At 44.9% G+C, this 19,388-nt stretch overlaps 2 protein-coding genes across 2 annotated transcripts; both read right to left on the reverse strand.

Moving 5' to 3' along the window:
- Positions 1-1,108: 1,108 nt before the first annotated feature.
- Positions 1,109-12,457, reverse strand: TDRD6 (tudor domain containing 6). The gene is made up of 5 exons (XM_074820199.1): positions 5,778-12,457; positions 5,222-5,340; positions 4,051-4,140; positions 3,179-3,236; positions 1,109-1,881 (listed from the first exon to the last, which is right to left on the reverse strand). The coding sequence occupies exons 1-5, from the start codon at positions 12,394-12,396 to the stop codon at positions 1,820-1,822; spliced, it is 6,948 nt and encodes a 2,315-aa protein (XP_074676300.1). The 5' UTR covers positions 12,397-12,457; the 3' UTR covers positions 1,109-1,819.
- A 4,893-nt stretch (positions 12,458-17,350) lies between these two features.
- LOC141921895 (taste receptor type 2 member 9-like) lies at positions 17,351-18,397 on the reverse strand. The gene has a single exon (XM_074820823.1). It carries the CDS (start codon positions 18,302-18,304, stop codon positions 17,351-17,353), a length of 954 nt encoding a protein of 317 aa, XP_074676924.1. The 5' UTR covers positions 18,305-18,397.
- Positions 18,398-19,388: the final 991 nt, after the last annotated feature.

The raw sequence follows: 19,388 nt of genomic DNA on the forward strand, positions 1-19,388 counted from the left end.
GCCAGAGAGGATGGAAGGGCAGGAGCAGGGCACGGAGCAGAGGACAGCAAGGTCCATAAAAGGTTGGTGATGGAGAGGGAAGATGGAAAGGCCAGGAAATTTCCACAAGGATAATTTTGTAGGAAGCCCAGGATCTTAATCTTAAATTTGGAACCACACTCAAGTGCTCTAGGGGAAGGCTCAGCAACCCTTGGACTGGACCTGCATCCCTCCCCACTGCATTCTTCTGCAACGTGACTCCCAGAGAAACCTTGGCAGTGGCTCTAATTCAAATTCTGCTTCGCTGATGTGCATTTATCTTAAGTGAGTTGGTTGGTTCCACATGACCGATGACCAAGACATGAAGCTTAAGTACCTTCATTCCTACCCCAGGGTTTCAGTGGCATTGCCTTGAGAGAGTTTTAGTTGCCTGACATTGCCTGGTATCTGCTTTATGCTCTGGTGTAAGTTTCCTCTGGTGTTGCTGACAGAACAGAAACCATGTGTAAGGTTGGGGGTTTGGTTTTGTTGTTTTTTTTTCTCTATATATGTACATGAGAAGAATATAAGTTATTTCTATAACAAAAGATCTGAAGATGAAGTGTCTGTGTTGGGATTGTGCTTATACAAGGGCATTAAACGAAAAGGTTACGCTAGCAGGAGCATACAGTGGCTGGGGTTTGGGCTTAGCTCTGTGCGGGGAATTTGGCACCTTAAAAAAATAAGGGTATAAAATCAGAGTCTCACATGCTGTTTTTAAATAATGGAAAATGTGGATCAGCTGCTTAACACACAGGTGTCTTGTTGCCAGTTCAAATCCATCCCCACCCTTCTAGAAGGCAAAGGAGTCTCCCAAATTTTGTATCTACCAACCCAAGTGGATATTTTGGATACCCTTGTGCATCTCAAATGGCACCAGACACGTATCTTCAGGCAACTGGATGGACACACAGCTGTAAGGTGTGATAAGCTGCAGCTGTTTTAAGAAGTCCTTACCACACTGTACACATGCAGCAGCAAAACCCTTCTACTAGGTCTGCTTCATATTTAACAGGAGAAAGCTGCATCTTTCATTAGTGCAATTAAAGCCAAGTCATAAATACAATTTTTATTTTGTACATGACTGATGTTTCACAGCATTCACCATAGCTCATGGTGCTCTAGAAAGCTGTTTAGGGTCAAAACAAAACCACTAACTGCAGAATGTGCATAGCTACTTTTAACTGCAGTAGTGCAGTTGAAGAAAGTTGCACACAGCAAGTTGCTGTCGTATTGCACACAGCATTTAGGTTTATGCACAGGGGGAGAACAAAGTCACTAACAAAACACTAATCAGTATATGCCACCAAATCTTTTTTCCAGCTTTTTCCATTGCTTTATAAGAGCCCCAAACTCAAGACTTCAACCCAAGACTGCTATGTTCCCCTACAGAGAAAAAACTCCTCCCCACAACAAAAAGGTACCCTCAACTTTTCTTAGAGGAAAAAAACAACACACTTAACAATGCAACTTTTCAAAAAGCAAACATCAGAAAGCAGTATTGTGCAACACAGTAACCTATACAGCAACTCACAAGAAACCTTTGTTCAAGAACCACCCACCAATGCCAGTCAGGAGGCAAATTCTTATTTAAGTAAAGTACAGCTCTAAGAAGCCACGCTGACAACAGCTGTCTACCAACAAGCACTATGCCTTGACAGGGAAGTATGGAAGTGACAGGCATTTGCTCAGTTCAGTAGAATAAACACGCAGAGCTTTGCTTGTATTCTTGTTCCCGTGCAAATGTGTTTGCGGACACAGGTACTTGTTCAGCTTCACGTGAGGAACATGTCAGCTGGTTTCAGGGGTGTTGGAGGACATGAGGATCTTCAGCTAAATCTGAACTGCAGCCCATTTGCTTTTCTACAGGGAATAAAAACAGATTAGACCCATCAAGACGTTTCTACAAACATGTATAAATGCATTAATATCTGAACTCACAGCTCTACAGGGCTTCAGACTAAATGTCATCACCATACTGGACCGTATGGAAAGACTACTCTTATGCAAAGTTAATGTACAAAGATAAGACAGCTGAAAGAGCAGAACTGCCCAAGAAGATGAAGCAAGCACTGTGCCCAGATTTCAGTTACTTCAGCCCCTCCAGCCCCTCAGTGGGCTTAGCATAAGCCACTGCAGGAGTTTTGCACCCTGTGGATCAGGGACTTTCTACTCAAACTGCCTTTCCAGGCAGTGGCCCCCGTGTACAGCAAGATCCAGTTCTGTGCCACATGGTTGCATGACCTTAGCTCACGTTTTCTGCACTGCTGCTGACAGGGTGCCTACACTAATACCAGGCAAAGTATTCAAGAATATATACAGTGGACAAATTTGGACAGCAATAATTCTCAACCAAGAGAGGGGGAAAAAACTAAAAAGATGTGGTAAAAACTGTAAAAGAATTATCAAAACCAGAAACAGCAAGATCATGAATAATCCTGCATTTCAGTGATGCAACTGAAGGAGGATTTGTAGATTCACCAGTTTAACATTTTAAAGTTTTTAACTACTTTTTTGCCCAACAGGTAACTAGATCTCTGTTGCAGGCTTCATTATTTGTTTCTTGTAAACCAGTCGTCCTTCAGTACAGTTGTACTGAAATACAATTATCAATTCAATCACTGAAACCACACATGCTACTCTAACAATAAAGATGTACATGCACTATTCACAAACTATCCTTACAACAACTAAGATGGTATTATGGGTTTAGATTCACAGACCAAGATCTATTAAAGGCATTCAAATCCCAACCCACAATGCTTAGTAGAGACTGCCTAGCAGTCGCTCACCTTGCCTCAGAAATGTGAGCAAGAGTAGCATGCTGGTGGCCCATGCTCAAAACCCTACCAAAATCTATAACTTAAGTGTACAACCCCAGCTTGTCCAAGAGGCTCAATCCACTAGGTTGAATAAATAAATACTAAATTAATTTCTAATCAAGACAGAGTAGCAGCTTTCATTGCATGTATTCACCATGAAAATGACAGTATATAAGCTAATGCTCCTAAGAAGATTACAACAGTATTAGAGTAAATACATAAGCTCAAAAAAAAAAGCGTTTCAACTGTATTTTCTAAACTAAAGCATTTCCTAGAAAATTAGAAAGCATCCAAACACTGAGTACACAACCTTTTGGTGAGGTTTAAGGTAGTCTTACCTTGAAGTAAGGACTTCTCTGGTAAGGAGTACAAGTCTTCTGTTGCAGGGGTTATTGCCTAAACAAAAGGGAATTCTGTTAGGAAGCTGGCACTATTGACAGGATAGTTTTTCAGGGAGGTGAGGTGCTTGCTTTAACACTAGACTTTTTACATCAGCACTGCCGGATTCCTATTTACCACGGTTTCCCCCCCTTATAACTCACTACACAAGTCTTCTGCCCACTTTTTGCTTTGATGCAAAAACTGCATGTGAAGAATGAACTGGAAACTCATTCTGTTATCATCATCAATAGCATGGTTGACGACCTGAGTTTTGGGTTCCAGACATAAGTTTTTCATTCACTGGTACTTCATGAAGGACACTGGTGTAAACCTTACTATCATTTCCTAACTACTTAGTAAGAAGAGTATTTTTCATGGTTTACCAGTTAGTTACATGCTCTACTAACATGCTCTGTCAAAAGCCACATATCATCAGCATCGTTCTACAGTTCTTGATTAACAATAGTCTTCCAGTAACATTCCTTCCTTCAAGCTGTTTTCATTAATCTCTGCCCAGACCGAACTCACAGTCCTCAGGCCAAATGGCTGGCAGATGATATAAATAGTTTACGTAAATTATCTCGGTTATATAATCGATTTATACAAATTTCTATAGTCTCCATAGAGATCTATTAGAGAAGGAAGGACAATATAATGTCTTAAAGAAGAATACTGTGCTTCTAGTGGTTGGCATGAATGCACAGATTTAGATTAATGCTACTTTGTCTTTCTATTCTCATGGCGATACAGGAAGAATCACAACTAAACCCAGACTGCCCTTTCTAAAAATCAGTACTGTCCTGCCCAGCCCACTACCACACCGCCATACCTCAGGTGAGCTGGCAGCCCAGTCAGGAATACCGTTCCACACATTCTCAGGACCCACAAGCTCCTCATTGCCACTGGAGAGATTCAAGACCTGTACAGAGCCAAAACGTATCTAGCACAGCAGTGGATCCTGAGAATGCACTCAGCAAATAAGACACAGTAGGAGGAAAACACAACTGAGGGCTCCCTGCCTTTAGGAAGGCTTTCAGTCTGGATCTTGCAAGGAAGAGCGAGTTAACCTCTAATAAAGCTGAATATCACTACTGAATCTGCTCAAGGCTCTCCTGGGCTTCCAACCCATGTGTGGTGAGAGAGGAAGGCTGGAAGACACCTACCAGGATCAGAACCAGTAGGAAACTGATGAATAGGGATATTACTACAGACCTGACACTGACACTCATCTGAATACAGCCGAGGTTGGCTTCAGATATGCAAGGAATCTCCTTGCAAAAGAGCTGGCTTCCATGATCTCAGGTATTCGATCTTCCAAAAAGCTACTTTTATGAAATGATCTTTTGGATTTGCAACATTAAATTATAATTTCAAGGCCCTTTTATGTAAGTATAATGTCTATGTATACGTGTACATACTCCCCCTGAACTGGGGGAAGACTCCTCATTTATCCCATAGCTTAAACAGCAGTAGAACAAGCCCATTAGATTATCATCTACTGTTAAAGTTAACTCCCATCAACCCTAATTCAATACACATTGCACTGAAATGGGAATAGTTGTGTATGCATTTTTAATTACAGTATAATTTAAGTTTCTTCCCAAGTTTCTACTGTTCTAGCACTAATTCCTCAAAACATCAGTAAAATAATGCCAAGTTTCATGAGCATTTAATGGTAACACAGTGCCATAGCAGAACATTAACTTGCAGATAGGACCACACACATATGAGAATGTATCTCAAACTGAAGCCAGACTCTTCAGTCTTCCCAATCAATGCAGGGGAATAAGATGTGATGGGCATATCAAGTGTTGACATATAGAATCCACTTGGTCTGAGACACTGCTGTTTCTATGTAGTCTATACATCCAGAATCCGTGTTTGCAATACTAAGTCTTATATTTTTGTAATAAAATTCTATAAAATATTCATAGTTTGGACGAAGACCAAAGGAGGGCCAGACCTTAGGAATGCAGAAAGAGGATTCAAAACATACTTACCCTGGTACCTCTTTCAGATACCCCCAAAATGCGAGCCTCGCACCATTTTAGAGAAGTCCACACCACACATTTGGAACCAACAGCAAAACCCTTCAGATTACAAGTATACTCCTTGTGTTCTACAAGAACAATGACATATCAATAAAGGAGGAAGAAAAAGAAGTAACACACAAAAACAACCCCTCCAAAAAAGTCAAATGTCTCACAACCCTGCCCCATACTCCTCTGCCTCCCTCCAAACTACTTAATAAATATTTGAAAGTTAAAGATTTGTCATCTTGAACAGTCTTGAAAATGCATTTCATGTTCAGAAGTAGATTTCCAATCATAAAATCATTAACCTCTCAAAAGTAACATTAGCTGCTGTTAGACTGTCACATTATCCATGAGCTATGACGCTTAGTATCTGATGTCCTTAACCCAAAGCATACTGACATTCACACTAATATAGTAATTTATTGGGGAATAAAAGTTAGGTTTCTACAAGAAAGCTGCTCTCATGTTTGAACACGCACAACATTTTGATTATTTAACTCCTTAAAATCAGATGCTTTACCTGCACCACGGTCAGCCAAGTTCTCATTCGGCTTTTTCTCCACTTCTTCATCCCCAGGCTTACAGTCTGAAGAGTGCACACATGTATTTCCACATCCTTTAAGTAAGTCAGTCAAGTCTTGTTTCATCCATTCTTCCACATAACAGTCCTCTTTCTTCTTCTGCCTCTCCTCATGTTTCTCAACTTTGCAGTCATGTGATTTTACAGTGCAAACAGACCTCTGATTCATTACATCTTTTGTAAGAAACGAAAATTGACTTCCACTATTTGCAGAACTTTGCAGTGCAGTGTGTTCCAACCCCAACGAGTCATCCTCCCCATCTTCATAAGATGGCTGCACATCAGGCGCCACCAGTTCCAGAAATTGCTCAATTTCGGCACCTAGCACTGACAGCATGTCATGGGTCTTCTGGTCCAGTTGTTTCTCAGGTCCATCAGCAGATGAAGACAGCCTTAGGGGAGGAGGCTCTACTTCCATCCAGTCTTCTTGTATAGCTTCTGCTTTATGAACTCCAGACAAATTCAATTCCAGATTTTTTGCCTTCTCTCCCAAAGCAAGCTGACTGGGTGGAATCAGCTCTACTGTCTTCAGTCCATCACTAACTGAAGGCACCGAGTTCTCTCTCTCATGAAGCGATGGTAAGATTTCAAGAGGTTTCAGAGCCCCCAACTCCCCCATGTCCTCACTCACAACTGGCAGCTCAAACAATTCTTGTTCCAACACTTTCTCCCCTGCTTCACTGCCCAAAGCTGTTTGTATTTCAAGCAACTCTGTTTCCAGAGCGTCCTTTGTTTCTTCACCAAAGGAAGGTGGCACTGAAAGTGCCTCTAGCTCCAGCATTAACTCTTTTAGATCATCATACGAAGAGTGCTTTTGTAATTGATCCAGTTCCATTAACGTCCCTGTTTCATCACTCGAAGATGACTGTACCTGGAGCACTGGCAATCCCTGCACTTCTTGTTCATTTCCCAGGAAAAGACTGGCTGCCGAAGCACTGCCTATCAGTTCCGCTTTCAGCTCAGCATCCTCTCCAAACAGTAGTTCAGATAATTCTTGTTCTGAAGCTTTCATTTCACTCCCCAAAATAGGAAGACTACAGCTTCTCATTGGTTCTAGTAATACGTTGTTATTGCTCTCTCCTTCAGGTAGAGGTATCTCTTTATCAAAGTTGCTTTGATGCTCAGCTGTTTCACATCCATCATCAGCCTTCCCAGACATAGATTCAACAGCTCCCACTGACACATTTGTTTCTACAGTATTTAAACACTCAGAAGTTACACCCAGGAAAGGTTCAGAACAAAGTAAAGCACTTTCACTTTCTTCTTGAGCTAATCCAAAAACAGCAGTAGTTTCTCTTTTGAGACAAAGACCCATATCATCATTTGAACATCTGTTTTCCTTTAAGGGGTTCTCGAGGTTTGAGAAAGCGTTGTCACCAGTTCCTTTATTAGCCTTCCAAAAAGACTTCATCTCTTCATTAATACTCTTGCCAGAAGCTTCCAGCTTGACAACAGAGAGAGGAACTTCAGAAGCTTTATCTTCCTGAGTTTCTATTACTTCAGCTTCTAATAAGAGGTTTTCAGTCATATCATAAAACTTCTCTTTTGCTTCACTAAGCCATGAGCCCTCTGAAGAACTAAAACCTGACAGACAGCAAGCAAATGCTTGATTAGGTACTTTGAGCAATTCACATGGAATCTCTCTGACCATCTCCATGCTAACAGCTTCCTCACTTCCATAATCCACATGTCTAACAACTACGGTGTCACCTTTTATGCTACTGACTTTAGCTCTGTAGAACTTTCCATCTTCACTATGTTTTGCTAGACAAATATCACCCCTTTTAATACAAGATCTGCAATCGTTCAAAGAGTTTAGTCCATGGTTTTCAGCTTCCTCTGTTTTTTCCTCTATGTAGTTCATGTCTTCTGTATCAGCACTGCGACTCCAAAAGTATTCTGGACCATTTACCACTGTGACGTGAATTTTTACAGTCTGACCTGCCTCTGGAAACTTCCAGATAAATGATTTAGAATCACTTACACAAGAAATTTCATTTTGACCCTGAGGAGGCGAAGGCTCACACACAGTTATCATGTCACTGTTCTCTCCTCTATCAAGTGTTTCTGTTGAACAAGATCTTTCCCTACTTGCAAGATTTTCCTCAGCTAAATCCACTGTTATTATACCTTGATGGTCACTGAGAACAACTTCCCATTTATCCTCAACTTTCTCTACAAATTCACACGTTAGAAGAACCTCACTTGTTCTCTTGGTGAAGTAAAGCACTGCTTTCTCTGCCCAGACTGTATTTTTTTTGCACCGAAGTCCACCTAGGAAGCAGTGAATGCTTATTGCTGGAATAGATGACAAGTCTTCAGGGAGTCTGTGTGCTTGATCAACATTGATTACTGAAGTATTACCATAATCAATATATTGTATACTTATCAAATTGTCACAAGTCTTCTCCTTCACTACAGCTCGATACCACAGGCTGTCTTCTGAATAAACAGCACTGATTAAGTCTCCTGCTTGGAAAAGTTGTCCACAAAGCTTCTCTGCTTGTGTCCTATTGTTTAAGATTTCCGAAATGCTGTTAAGCTGAGCCTCATCACTTTCTAGTTGAACATAAAAATCCAGCGGATCATTTACATGAGACACATACACTAACACTTTAAGAGCTGGCACTATCTTCTGTTGCAGTAGATCAGATACTTTTTTAAGTGTTATGCAGCTGCCTTCAGCATCAGATTTAATATTTGACTGTGCATTCAGCTGGATGGGGAGCAGAGACTCCTCCCCTGCTTTATTTAACAAAAAAGCACCCTTCTCACTGCTAAGCATTTCATCAGACTCTAGTAATCCATCTGCCAGATCTCCCTTTGTAGCAGGCTGGAAAACGTTTACATCTGCTTCCTTGAAGTGCCTTTTGCTACTCCTCCCTCCTCCCTGGGCTTCAGATCTGCATTCTTTTCTTTCCAGAGGCCTACTTGCATTTAAAGCGGACTCTGCAGCCTCATTCCTCTCATTCACATTTGTATTTCTAGAGCACAAAGTTTCATCTTCTACATGCCTACAAAGTCCTGTGTAGTCCTTCAGTTTCACATTAATTTGAGTACTACCATCAAACAACTCGATCAACAGTTTACCATCAGGTTTCTTCGCTACTACTATTGCCTTTAATTGCCTTTCTAAGACAGCTTGCTTAAACCATGTTGTAGCTTCTTTGGGAACATTAGATATATCAGCTAAGGAACACTTTATGGCCTGCATTGGCAAAAGCAAGATATCACAAGCATCACTGGGTAAAGGAAGCAGATGATCTTTCTCTATTGTCTCTGTGTTCCCAAAATCCACAAAGAAGACTTCCGTATTAGGTTTTGTTTTTGTAATCAGTCCCCTGTACCAGCAATTATCAGTATACTTTGCTAGACACAAGCTCCCAGACTTCTGTGAGGTTGTTAAGCTGGTCATTGTTTCACTTAGGCGATCAATGTTATCCATAAGCTGTGCCAAGACATCTGCACATCTTTCAAGCTGGCAGTAAAATGTCCATGGATCCTCAACATGCGTAATAAAAACATCTTCCTCGCTCCCAATTTTGATACCATGCATAGAATAATAGTAAGAATGAAGCTGAACCGAGGATACCAGAGGCTTTTGAGGAGACAAAGGTCTGGCCACACCTCTCTCGGTCAGAAACTGGCAAGCACTCTGAAAAGGTGTCATTAAATCTACAATGTTAAATAGCTCCTTATGTTTTATTGAAGCCAAGGCAAATACTGTACACTTCAGATCCAACTGAGATGACGAAGTATCGACAAACTCCTGAAAAGCCTGAACTGCTGCTTCATCCCAAGCAAAAGGATCCTGACCATTGGGTTGGATTAAGTTGTAAAGGCTGCACCTGAAAGCCTGAGCCTCTAACTTAAGAAAGCGTTTGTTAGTTGAGCGCAGGTTTGTTAGAGAGACCTGCTCTCTGTTGCCATAGTCAACATATAAAACTTCTACTTTTTCTGCAGAAGGAGTTTCACTAGTAATTAGAGCCCTGTACCACTTTTCATCCTCTGAGTACTGGGCTAAACATACAGAATCTGGCCAAGCACATGGATTGGAGGAGTTTTTACAATACTCCTGAATTTCAGCCATTAATACCTTAAGGTCGTGGCAATTTCTACTTAACTGACACCAAAAATAACTAGGGTTTTCAACATATGACACAACTACATTAACTGTACTTCCCACTTCTAACTGACCTCCATGAGAGGAACTTGGCGTCATTTCCACATAACTCTGTCTCCACGGGATGGGCAGGTTTTTCTTGCCCTCATACTTCTGAGCAGGAAGAGTTTCACTACTTTTAGAATTGTGAATGGCTGCAACAGGGCTCTCTCTGACCATCACAGCTGCACAAGGATTAAGTGCTCTATCACTTCTCTTTAGATCAGGTTCTTCCCTGTGCCTCTTCTCTGCATTTACTTGGTTTTCCTTCCCAGCAGGTGCTGGGGAAGAGGCCTGGCTCACAGCCTTATCAGATGATTTCTGGAGAGTCTCAGGTACTTCACACCTCTGGTATTCAGCATACCCTCTCTGGACCATGAGTTTACCTACACTTTTCTCTCCTAATTGAGACTGGTCCAAAATTTCAACCATGTATTTGTCACCCTGTGCACTCAAAAAACGAGCCTTTAGTCCCTTGTTCAGTACAATCTCCCTGAATGCAGACACAGATACCTCACTCCAACTCCCTCCCAGAGGAGACACACCTACCAAACAAGACTTCAGAGCTAAAGCAGGTAGTTCCCTGAACCGAGGGAGCAGCTCCTTTACTGCATTCCGACCTACAGTTTCCATATTGCCTGTGTCCACCAGATGTATCTCTACCTCACTGTCCAGTACCCTGGTGATCACCGCTCGACAAAAGACACCCTCTTTCCTACTGACACAAAGGGATCCAGGCTGTAGGTCCCACCCAGCACCATACAGTTTTGGGGCATGGGAGTAAAAATTCCACATGCTCTGCCTCAGCTGCCTGAAGAGCTGGCGATGCTCATGGAGCTGCAGCCAGAACTCGGATGGGTCTCGGAGGTGGGAAACCTGCACATCGTGGAACACACCCAACTCCAGATGCACACCAGCTCCAGGAGCAGAGGCCAAATCTCTGTGTGTTAAAGCAACAGGAAGTGCTCCTGGGAGGAATTCCAGTTCTTTAGCTGTGGATTCTTCTACTTCCAGCTGCTTCTGAGCTTCAGTTTGGCTGACCTGCATATGGCTGCTCACCAGGCAGCAAGTCTGCACCCCAAAAAGATGGTTCAAGTTGACACCATTTTCCCCATACAGGCTCACATAATAGAGATGCTCATAGGAGTTAAAGGCTTTGAGGTGAGCACTCACTCGTTTGCCTAGCACCAACGCTTTCAGCTCATCGATCTGCGATGGGGACCAGCCACAACCACCATCTGAGATACCTTGAAGAGCACATGGGTAAGTGACCACAGGCATACGGAAACACTCAACAGGCAAATGGCGCAGGTTAGCTCTGGTTACAGTCTCCTTCCTGCCATAGTCCACAAAGATCACTAGAGCCACTTGCTGGTCCTGCTCCCCAGCAATAAGCTCCAGCACAAGTGCACGGTACCACTGGCCATCTATGCCACGGGCAGCACAGGGTGAGCCCACTTTGGGTAATAAATCCTGCTCCCACCAGTCACAAGCATGGCACATGGTATCAGAGAGGCAGAGGATCTCCTGCGACAAGCTCTGCAACTGGCAGTAGATATGGTGCGGGTCAGAAACATGGGTCACTAGGACAGGCTCTGTCACACCCAACTGAAGCTGTGGGTAGAAGTAATCAGCCTGTGTCACCTGTCTCAGCTGTGGCACTGCACAAGTGACCAGGGAAGATGCTGGAGGCTGCAGCTTGAGCAGGTTCCCAAAGTGGCTGTGAGTTAGGCAGCACCTGAGCACCTGGCAGAACAAACTGGGCGTGACCTGCCTGGCCAGGCCCAGCTGATGCATCTGGGCTACAAGCTGGGGCAGCTCAAGCACTATGAGCTGTGGCGTCACCACCTTCTGCACCAGGCCAAGCACCTCCTTGCCATGCAGGTAGCTGAGGAACTCCATAGCCTCCACTGTCCAGGTGGAGGCACAGACATCCCCAGAGACTGCCATCCCAGGGCCTCCAGGAGGCACGACATCAGCCACAACACAGCCCAGCACCTCCGGAGGCAGGTGGAAAAGCTCCTTGCAGCCCCGCGCCAGGTAGTAGGCAGACGTGACCATCGTGCAGCCCTCATCAAGCAGGAACACACGGTAGTGCTGGCCACGGCGACTCACCACACAGCAGCGGTACCAGAGCCCGACCACCTCCACCAGGCCCATGTCCCCAGTGCACAGCTCAGCTCCACCAGCCACCGGCCCACCAGGACCCGGGGCAGCCACCAGCCGCGGCCCCGCCGCCGCCTGGATCTCACGGCGGAGGCGGACGTACTCCGCCCTGCGCTCACCCAGCAGCCCCCACAGCCGCACAACGGGCACCTCGGGGCGCAGGCCCACGGCGCAGACCCGCAGGGCCACTCTGGCGCCGGGGCTGAGGCTCATCCCCGCCCCGCGGCTCATTCCCGCCCTGCGGCCGCCGCCGCCTTCACCGCCCGCACGAAGCCCAACGGCCCAGCCGTCGCCTCGTCCTCACAGCTCACGCGCCGCCCACGTGACCCGCGGGGAACCGCTACGCGGCTGCCCGAGTGGTCGAGTCCATTTCGATCCCCCGCGGGGGGGGCGCGAAGCGGGAACAGGGGCAGGATAATACATCGGGCAGCTCCGGCTAAGCCGAGACTTGTCCGCAGGCGGCACAAGGAGGGCGGTTTCCTCCCGGGCACGCTGGCGCCGCGGGGCTCGGCCCGGCGCCCGCCGGAGCTGCCCTCGCCCAGGGGGGAGCGGCCCGCGGCGGCTGTGTGGGAGCGGCACGGCCGGGGGGCGGGGCGAGCCCTCCGAGCCCGCTTATCTCCCATTGGTCAGAGCGGGCATCCGGGGCGGGGCGTGCGCGCGGGGCTCGGCGGCCATTGGCCAGCGTGGGGCCGCGGTGTGAGGGCGGGCTGGGGCGCTGAGCGGTCGGGGAGGGCCGGGCGGGGTGCGAGGCTGCCCGCTGCCGGCGGCCGTGGCCGGGCGCGGAGCGGAGTCACCGCCCGCCCGACGGCTCTGCCCGGCCCCGCCGCAGCCAACCTCTCAGCGGGGCAGAGGCTCCTGAGGCGAGGGCTGGGCGCGCGGGGCTGCGCCTCCGCCGGCAGCGAGGCCCCGCCGCAATCCCGCCTCAGGCTCCCTCAGCGCCGGAGGCGGAGGCCGCGCTCCTCCTGGCACCGGCCGGTCCGCGCCCTCCATCTGCAGCCGGTCCGTGGCACGGGACACCAGCCTCGGCCGAGGTGTGGCTGGCCCAGCCATCTGCAGCGCGGGCAGGGTGACACCGCGCTGAGGGGCAGCAGCGCCCGGGGCCGTCCTGCCGAAGGACAAGCCAGCCCTTCTCAGGGCCTTGGGAAGCGGCAAACGTGGATGCTCGGTTTGGTGGCCCCCTCCAGATAGCCTGGACTGCCACACTGCTCCGTTCGGGCTTCACCGACCCTTTCTCAGGCCACAGAAGAGTCCACCCCAGGAACCTCAGTGCCATCCTCGGGCTAACTCTTGGCTTCTGAAACTGAAGCCTCGAAGTAAATAAATATGGTCAAGTGCTTCACAGGGTAGAAACTTCTCCTTGAAAAATTTGAAATTACGAAACACTAAGAAGTAATGCAGAAAGTGGCAAGTATATATATATATTCAACTTATTTTTTAATACAAAACGCTAGGAATCAGCACTGACAAATCTCTTTAGTGTTTCACAGTCAAAAAAATATTTAAGAGTTAAAACAGTTTTTCACTACAAGACTTAAAATTACTTTCTTCAACGCAATAGCTCAGGTACTTCTGCATGTCCATCATCAGGGTTAACTGAGTAACAGGATTGCAGGCAGGACCACTCAGGGTGTAACTGAAGAAGCAGCTTAGACTGCTATTTTATAATCACTGGTGATGGTGTGCAAGAAGAACTCAGATTAGTTTCTGACGCTGACAACTAGAAACATAACAGTAGTTCAGAACAAAAACTATTGACCCCCTAATAATGGTGAGATGATTTTTTTCCAAGCTGGAATCACACACCCAAATGCGTGCAGCCACGACAGATTTACAATAAAATCAAAAAGTACAAGTGCAAGCCAAGAAGATACCCAAACTCTATTTAATCAGAAATTGGCACATTGAAGATACTAGTTGCAAAGGCTAGTATAGAAGAAATCCCGACTATTTACTCAGAGAGCTAAGGCTTGTACAGCCATCTCATTACCAGATACTGCTAAATCAAAGCCAGCTTTGTTCTGTCTACATTATGATGCTTTCACACCGCCTTTGTGCCTCCTGATTGCCAAAGATAAGCCTAATGGCAAACAGCAGTAGTCCCCTTCCTAGGAAACCTGGAAAGCTTGAGGTTTAAAATAAAAGAATCACTCCTATTCAAACATTTTGTGTTTTTGAAGAGAAGATCGTATTTCCACCTAGATTTGAAAGGGGCAGAGTGCGAATTTCTGTGGAAAAGTGGTGCTTGAATGACCCAGTCTGCCACGTCAGCACTGGGACTCTCAGAGGAGAAGTAGTTGAACTTGGTCCTACGGACAGCATGTGTCTTATGAGTCCTTCAAGAGGGGCAGAGCAAACTCTGCGTTTGATTTCCTGGGTACAGGGCCGCGTTTCACTTGGGGGGTGTTACCAAATGGTGGACTGACCAGGTCAGGCTGTCTCTGGGAAGCAAGAGGGACACAAACCCTTTCACCTTTTGTGCAAAACAAATTTGAAATCAGGTAAACTGCTCTAGTCTTTTTCAGTCCCTAGCACTACAGGCTCGGTTTACTGAGGCATCAAACTAAAGAGGTAGTTCTTCACGTGTGTGCAAATGTAATAGTAACAAAAGTTCCCAAATAATTTTATAGACTGTTTAGCCACAGCAGATGTTCAGCGCTGCATTGTTCAACCTGCTCTTGTCCTTAACAATAGGAACCATCTCTATTATCAAACAAGCAAACAGTATTATATTCTACTTGCTTGGTACATTTGGTTTTTACCTCTGTTTACTGTTTCAGAAAGCTGATGCTGGCTGCCAGTTGAAGTATTTTGTGACAGTTTTATCCTGTGGATAACTTACATTTCATAGAGCTGTCTGACAAGCAAATAGTATCCTTAAGTCATGGCTACTCCTAACAAGTAAGGACTGGGTTTGAGGCAGCAACCTGTACATGTTATCCTACTGCCAATCGCCTGAATGAGTTAGTTCCCTGTGGGGTCAGGATGCCTCGTGCAATGAGAATTTGGCTTTCTGATTCTTCTTTGTTTTATGAATACTGAAGTGGTTTCATGATTTTAAAAAGAACTGACTCCACAGATCCTTCTGACTTGTTCATATGTAAGCCAGAATACCAGTGACCAAGGAGCCTGTGAAAGCAAACACTGAAGTTAGAGGCTTAAAACAGAAGGGACCCAATAAATAAACCCATTAAACTGTCTCCTCTTAAAAATCGTATTCTTAAACTCAGTCTCATGTTATGTCTTTCATACAAAACTCGTAGTGTTGCATATTTGGACCTTTGATCTTCAAGGTCTTTTCCAACCGAGACAATTCTGTTGATATGGTTAGGGCTGCCCAGTCCTTCACAAGACACCGAAACCTTTTTTTCTCAGCTTGTCACCCCATAAATGTTTGACCTGAAATGTTTCATACTTGGGGGCTACTTCAGGCTGAATGCTTTTAAAATTTTTTTTAAAGGGTTTACTTGTTCTAGAAACTTAATCATAAAATTACGTGGTTCTCCTTGCATAAAATTTATATCCTGAACCTCTTTAGTTAAGATAGGGGTTTTTTTGTTTTTTTGTTAGAGCAATAGATTGGTGTTTGTCAAAAGGCTGCCTTGTGTCTAGGAAAGACCTTTTCCTGCTCCTCAGAAACACCTGTTAAACATTCCCCAAATTACAAGCCTTTGGGAAAACTAAGTTGGCGCATGCTCCGTGGAAACTGCGAGTAGTAACCTCACAAAGAGCCCATCGATACTGAATGTGCTCTGGCTCAGGGGACTGAGCAGAACCTTCCTGTAATTGCTCTTACCAGAGGGTGCTGGCCACCGTTGTGCCCAGTTAAATTAGAGAAGGGAGGCTTTTGCCTTCGATCATAGTGCTCAGTCTGGTAATTTAAACAGTGTCAAGACCTTGAAGCCAGCTGGCAGAGTCTAGACATAGTCATACTGTTAAATTCTTATAGACTTAAAAAAAAAAAAAAAAGGTGGTCACATCTAAATTTGTATTGGGAAATGTCCCTTGCCCAAACTAAAAGCCCAGTTCTAGTTCCCTGTGTCGATGAATGTTTGAGGCATTTCTTCCTTCAGTTCCTTACACATGGGTGCAGGGCACAGCCTACCTCACCATGGTTTTCAACACGGGCTGCAGGTGAATCCCTACTCCGGCACCTGGAGCACCTCCCCCCCTTCCTTCTGTGACCCTGCCTGTTGCAGGACTATTTCTCACAATTTTCCTCACTCCTCACTCCTGGGACGTGCTTTTATCCTTTCTTAAAGATATTTTCTCTGAGGAGACACCAGCATTGCTGATGGGCTGAGCTGTGTCCTGTGGTGGGTTCGCTGGAGCTGACTGGAACTGGCTTTCCCCAGCACAGGGCAGCCTTGACCTTGCCTGACAGAGATCCCCCTGGACCCCCCAGCTTCCCAGCACATGGCACGAACACCCCATACATCTGCCCACGGGTCACTGCGAGATGAAAGCACGGCTTTATTCCACACCGCACTTTGCACAAAAACCACCTGCCTTGGTGTTTTACCGAGCCAGAGTTCATTGGTAAAAGCAGATCTTGTAAAATAGTCAAAGCAGACCAGGAGAGCAGTGGCACAGAGCAGGGGGAATCATGTTTTTGCATGAAGTGGGGCAGAGAGGGGACACATGAGGCTGGTGTAGGAAGTGGGCTCTCACCCACCCGTCCATCCCGAGGCCATTTCTGCATTGCTGTTTGTAAGTCAGTAACCACCTCTGGGGAATAATAGTGATCAGCATAGTCACGCATAAGTTATAAACCAATGCAAGAAAGCGATACAGCTCATAATATTACAGTTACACAGCCAAAGCAGAAATAAATGTAAAACAAAATAGATATAGACCTATTGTTTAGTTAAGTAGTTTCAATCAGCAAATACCAAAGCATTTTTAGAAGATTTACAGTATTGTTATTCCCCTTTTGCAGCTAGCTCATGTACCAGGCCTGAATTACTTTGTTATTGACAAAAATTTAACTCAAAGAATTATCTAAATCAAATTATAATCATTTATTTAACTCATAATAATTTAATTCAAATAATTTTAAGTAAGTTTCCTTAGATGGTGAAGATAGTATCATCTACACTGGCTGGAGAGTTGCATTAGAGATTAAATTACTTGTTTCTTATAATAAAATATCAACATCTTTAATGGGCTTTATCTTTTGTTACAGTTCCTACTTCATGCAGACCTTGCACTTCACACAGGGCAGAGTCCTCAGCAGTGCCTTTTTCAGTTTGGGATTGCTGAGAATCAGAATAAGGGAATGAACAGACGGAAAAACATACAGAAATACTGAAATGAGAAACATCACAGAATTTTCCATCTTACTGGTATAAATCAGCATCAAGACCAAACATATAAAGTTAATGCTGTAAATGAAGAAAAAGGACAAAATAGATTTCATGGCTTTGATATGGGCATCCATGCTGAGGTCCTTCATTGAGTTTGTTTGCATCTTGCATTTGTGTCTCCAGAGAGAAAAGAGGAGGAGAAGGACAGAAAAGATTACTGCCAGGAATACAGTGGTAATTCCTAAGCCACTGATAAAAAACATAGGGAAAAAACGTTCATCAATTCTGACATTCGATTCCCACAGATTTCCTAGGGTGGTAGAATTGAGGTTTTGGCAGCACGTTTTATCAGTGAAGTCATAGGCAAGGATGCAGAGGAACAGGGATGAAAACAGTAAACCCAATAACAGCCATGGTACAATCCTGTCAATTTTTAGTTTCAGGTAGATGAAGAAGATGTGCCTGAAAGTTGCAATTTTTATACAATAAAAAACACAAAGAAAAGCAGAAGCCCACAAGTTGTAAGAATTAAAAAAGCTTTGAATAGCTGCAAATAGTTGGGGTATGGGGTGAACAGAAAAGCACCGGGGATAAATTACTGAAAAAAAGGAATATATCCATGTGCTGCACAAAAACCAAAACCTGGAGCACCCCAGAACCAGCAAGATCTTCTCATTAGAGTTGAAGGTTTTCTTTTTGAGCCAAGTAACACAAAGCACAGAAACAATGAAAGCATTTATCCACATGCCAGCAAATGCCTGAGGTGTGATGATGACCATAGCGATGGCACCATATAAAGTGATATTAAATTTATCTTGAGAGTGACAAGCTTCCATCCTCCCAGATGGGTAGCAGTGCTGTGCCAGAAAAGTAGGTTGTTGCACCAAAGCTCAGCGCAGGTTGGCAGCTGCTGCTCTCTGTCACGTATGGAAACAGGAGCTTTATAGAGCTGGTGAGGGTGGGGGTTTTGGTGCTGCCCCTATTCAGATCGGGGCAGGTGCAGGAATGTAAATGTTCTGGGTGTTCCCTTACCTGGTGGCAGTGTCAGTCTTCAGTATTTGAGTTTCCGGTCAGAAGAGCTCTGTTGGGTGACACAAACAATGTACATGTTTTTCTGCAGTGTACAGTGTTGTGATTTAGTGACTGTCCCATGTTTGCTCACTGCCAGAATCCACCATTTGGGTTCTTCTGTCCCTTTGTTGCTGATGCTGCTCACGTGGTGGGGTGCGCTCAGCAAAGCAGCCAGGGGAGTCACTGTCCTCTTTCATCCAAGAGTCCAGGAGCGGCAAAATTCAACCAAGATGCTGGAAACTGGAGTTCCTTTGGATTCTCCACAGGTGCTGAAATCCATATGAGTCTTCCCAACGGTAATGCCTTAATCCTAAGTGAAGAGCCACATGGTAGGGGGAGGGCATTGAAGGAAAAGCAGGACTTTCTTTTAAAGGTTTAAGTTGAAGCGTAGAGAGGAAAAGGGCAAAGATAAGCATGACTCTGTGCCAGGGTTCAAAACTCATCTGCTAGCAACGTGAGGAGTTTTAGGGATGGGACCATACTGGGCTCCTGCCACACTGAAATACCCTGAAGCTTCCAAATGACTTTAAGTCCTGAAAACTGTGGGTTTATAACAGGCAAGGTGTGTTAAGCTCTGTAGGGCACGGACTGCTTATAGACTTTGTGTTTGTACAGGACCTCACACATAGGGACCGCTGTTCCCAACTAGGTCTTGGCCGATGCTGTGGTGTAATCAGCAAAAATTTAAATCACAACACATAGCTATACAGAAATAAAGAAATAAACCACCAGCATTTTCTCTCTTCAGAATGATGCCCTTGTTTTCTGGAGGGATATAAATGCAGGCACTACTCTTTGAATATTACTATCACATGCTCCTATTTGCATGTTTTTGCTAAGGACCTTGCT

Source organism: Strix aluco, chromosome 3, assembly GCF_031877795.1.
Source record: "Strix aluco isolate bStrAlu1 chromosome 3, bStrAlu1.hap1, whole genome shotgun sequence".
NCBI classification, from domain to species: domain Eukaryota; kingdom Metazoa; phylum Chordata; class Aves; order Strigiformes; family Strigidae; genus Strix; species Strix aluco.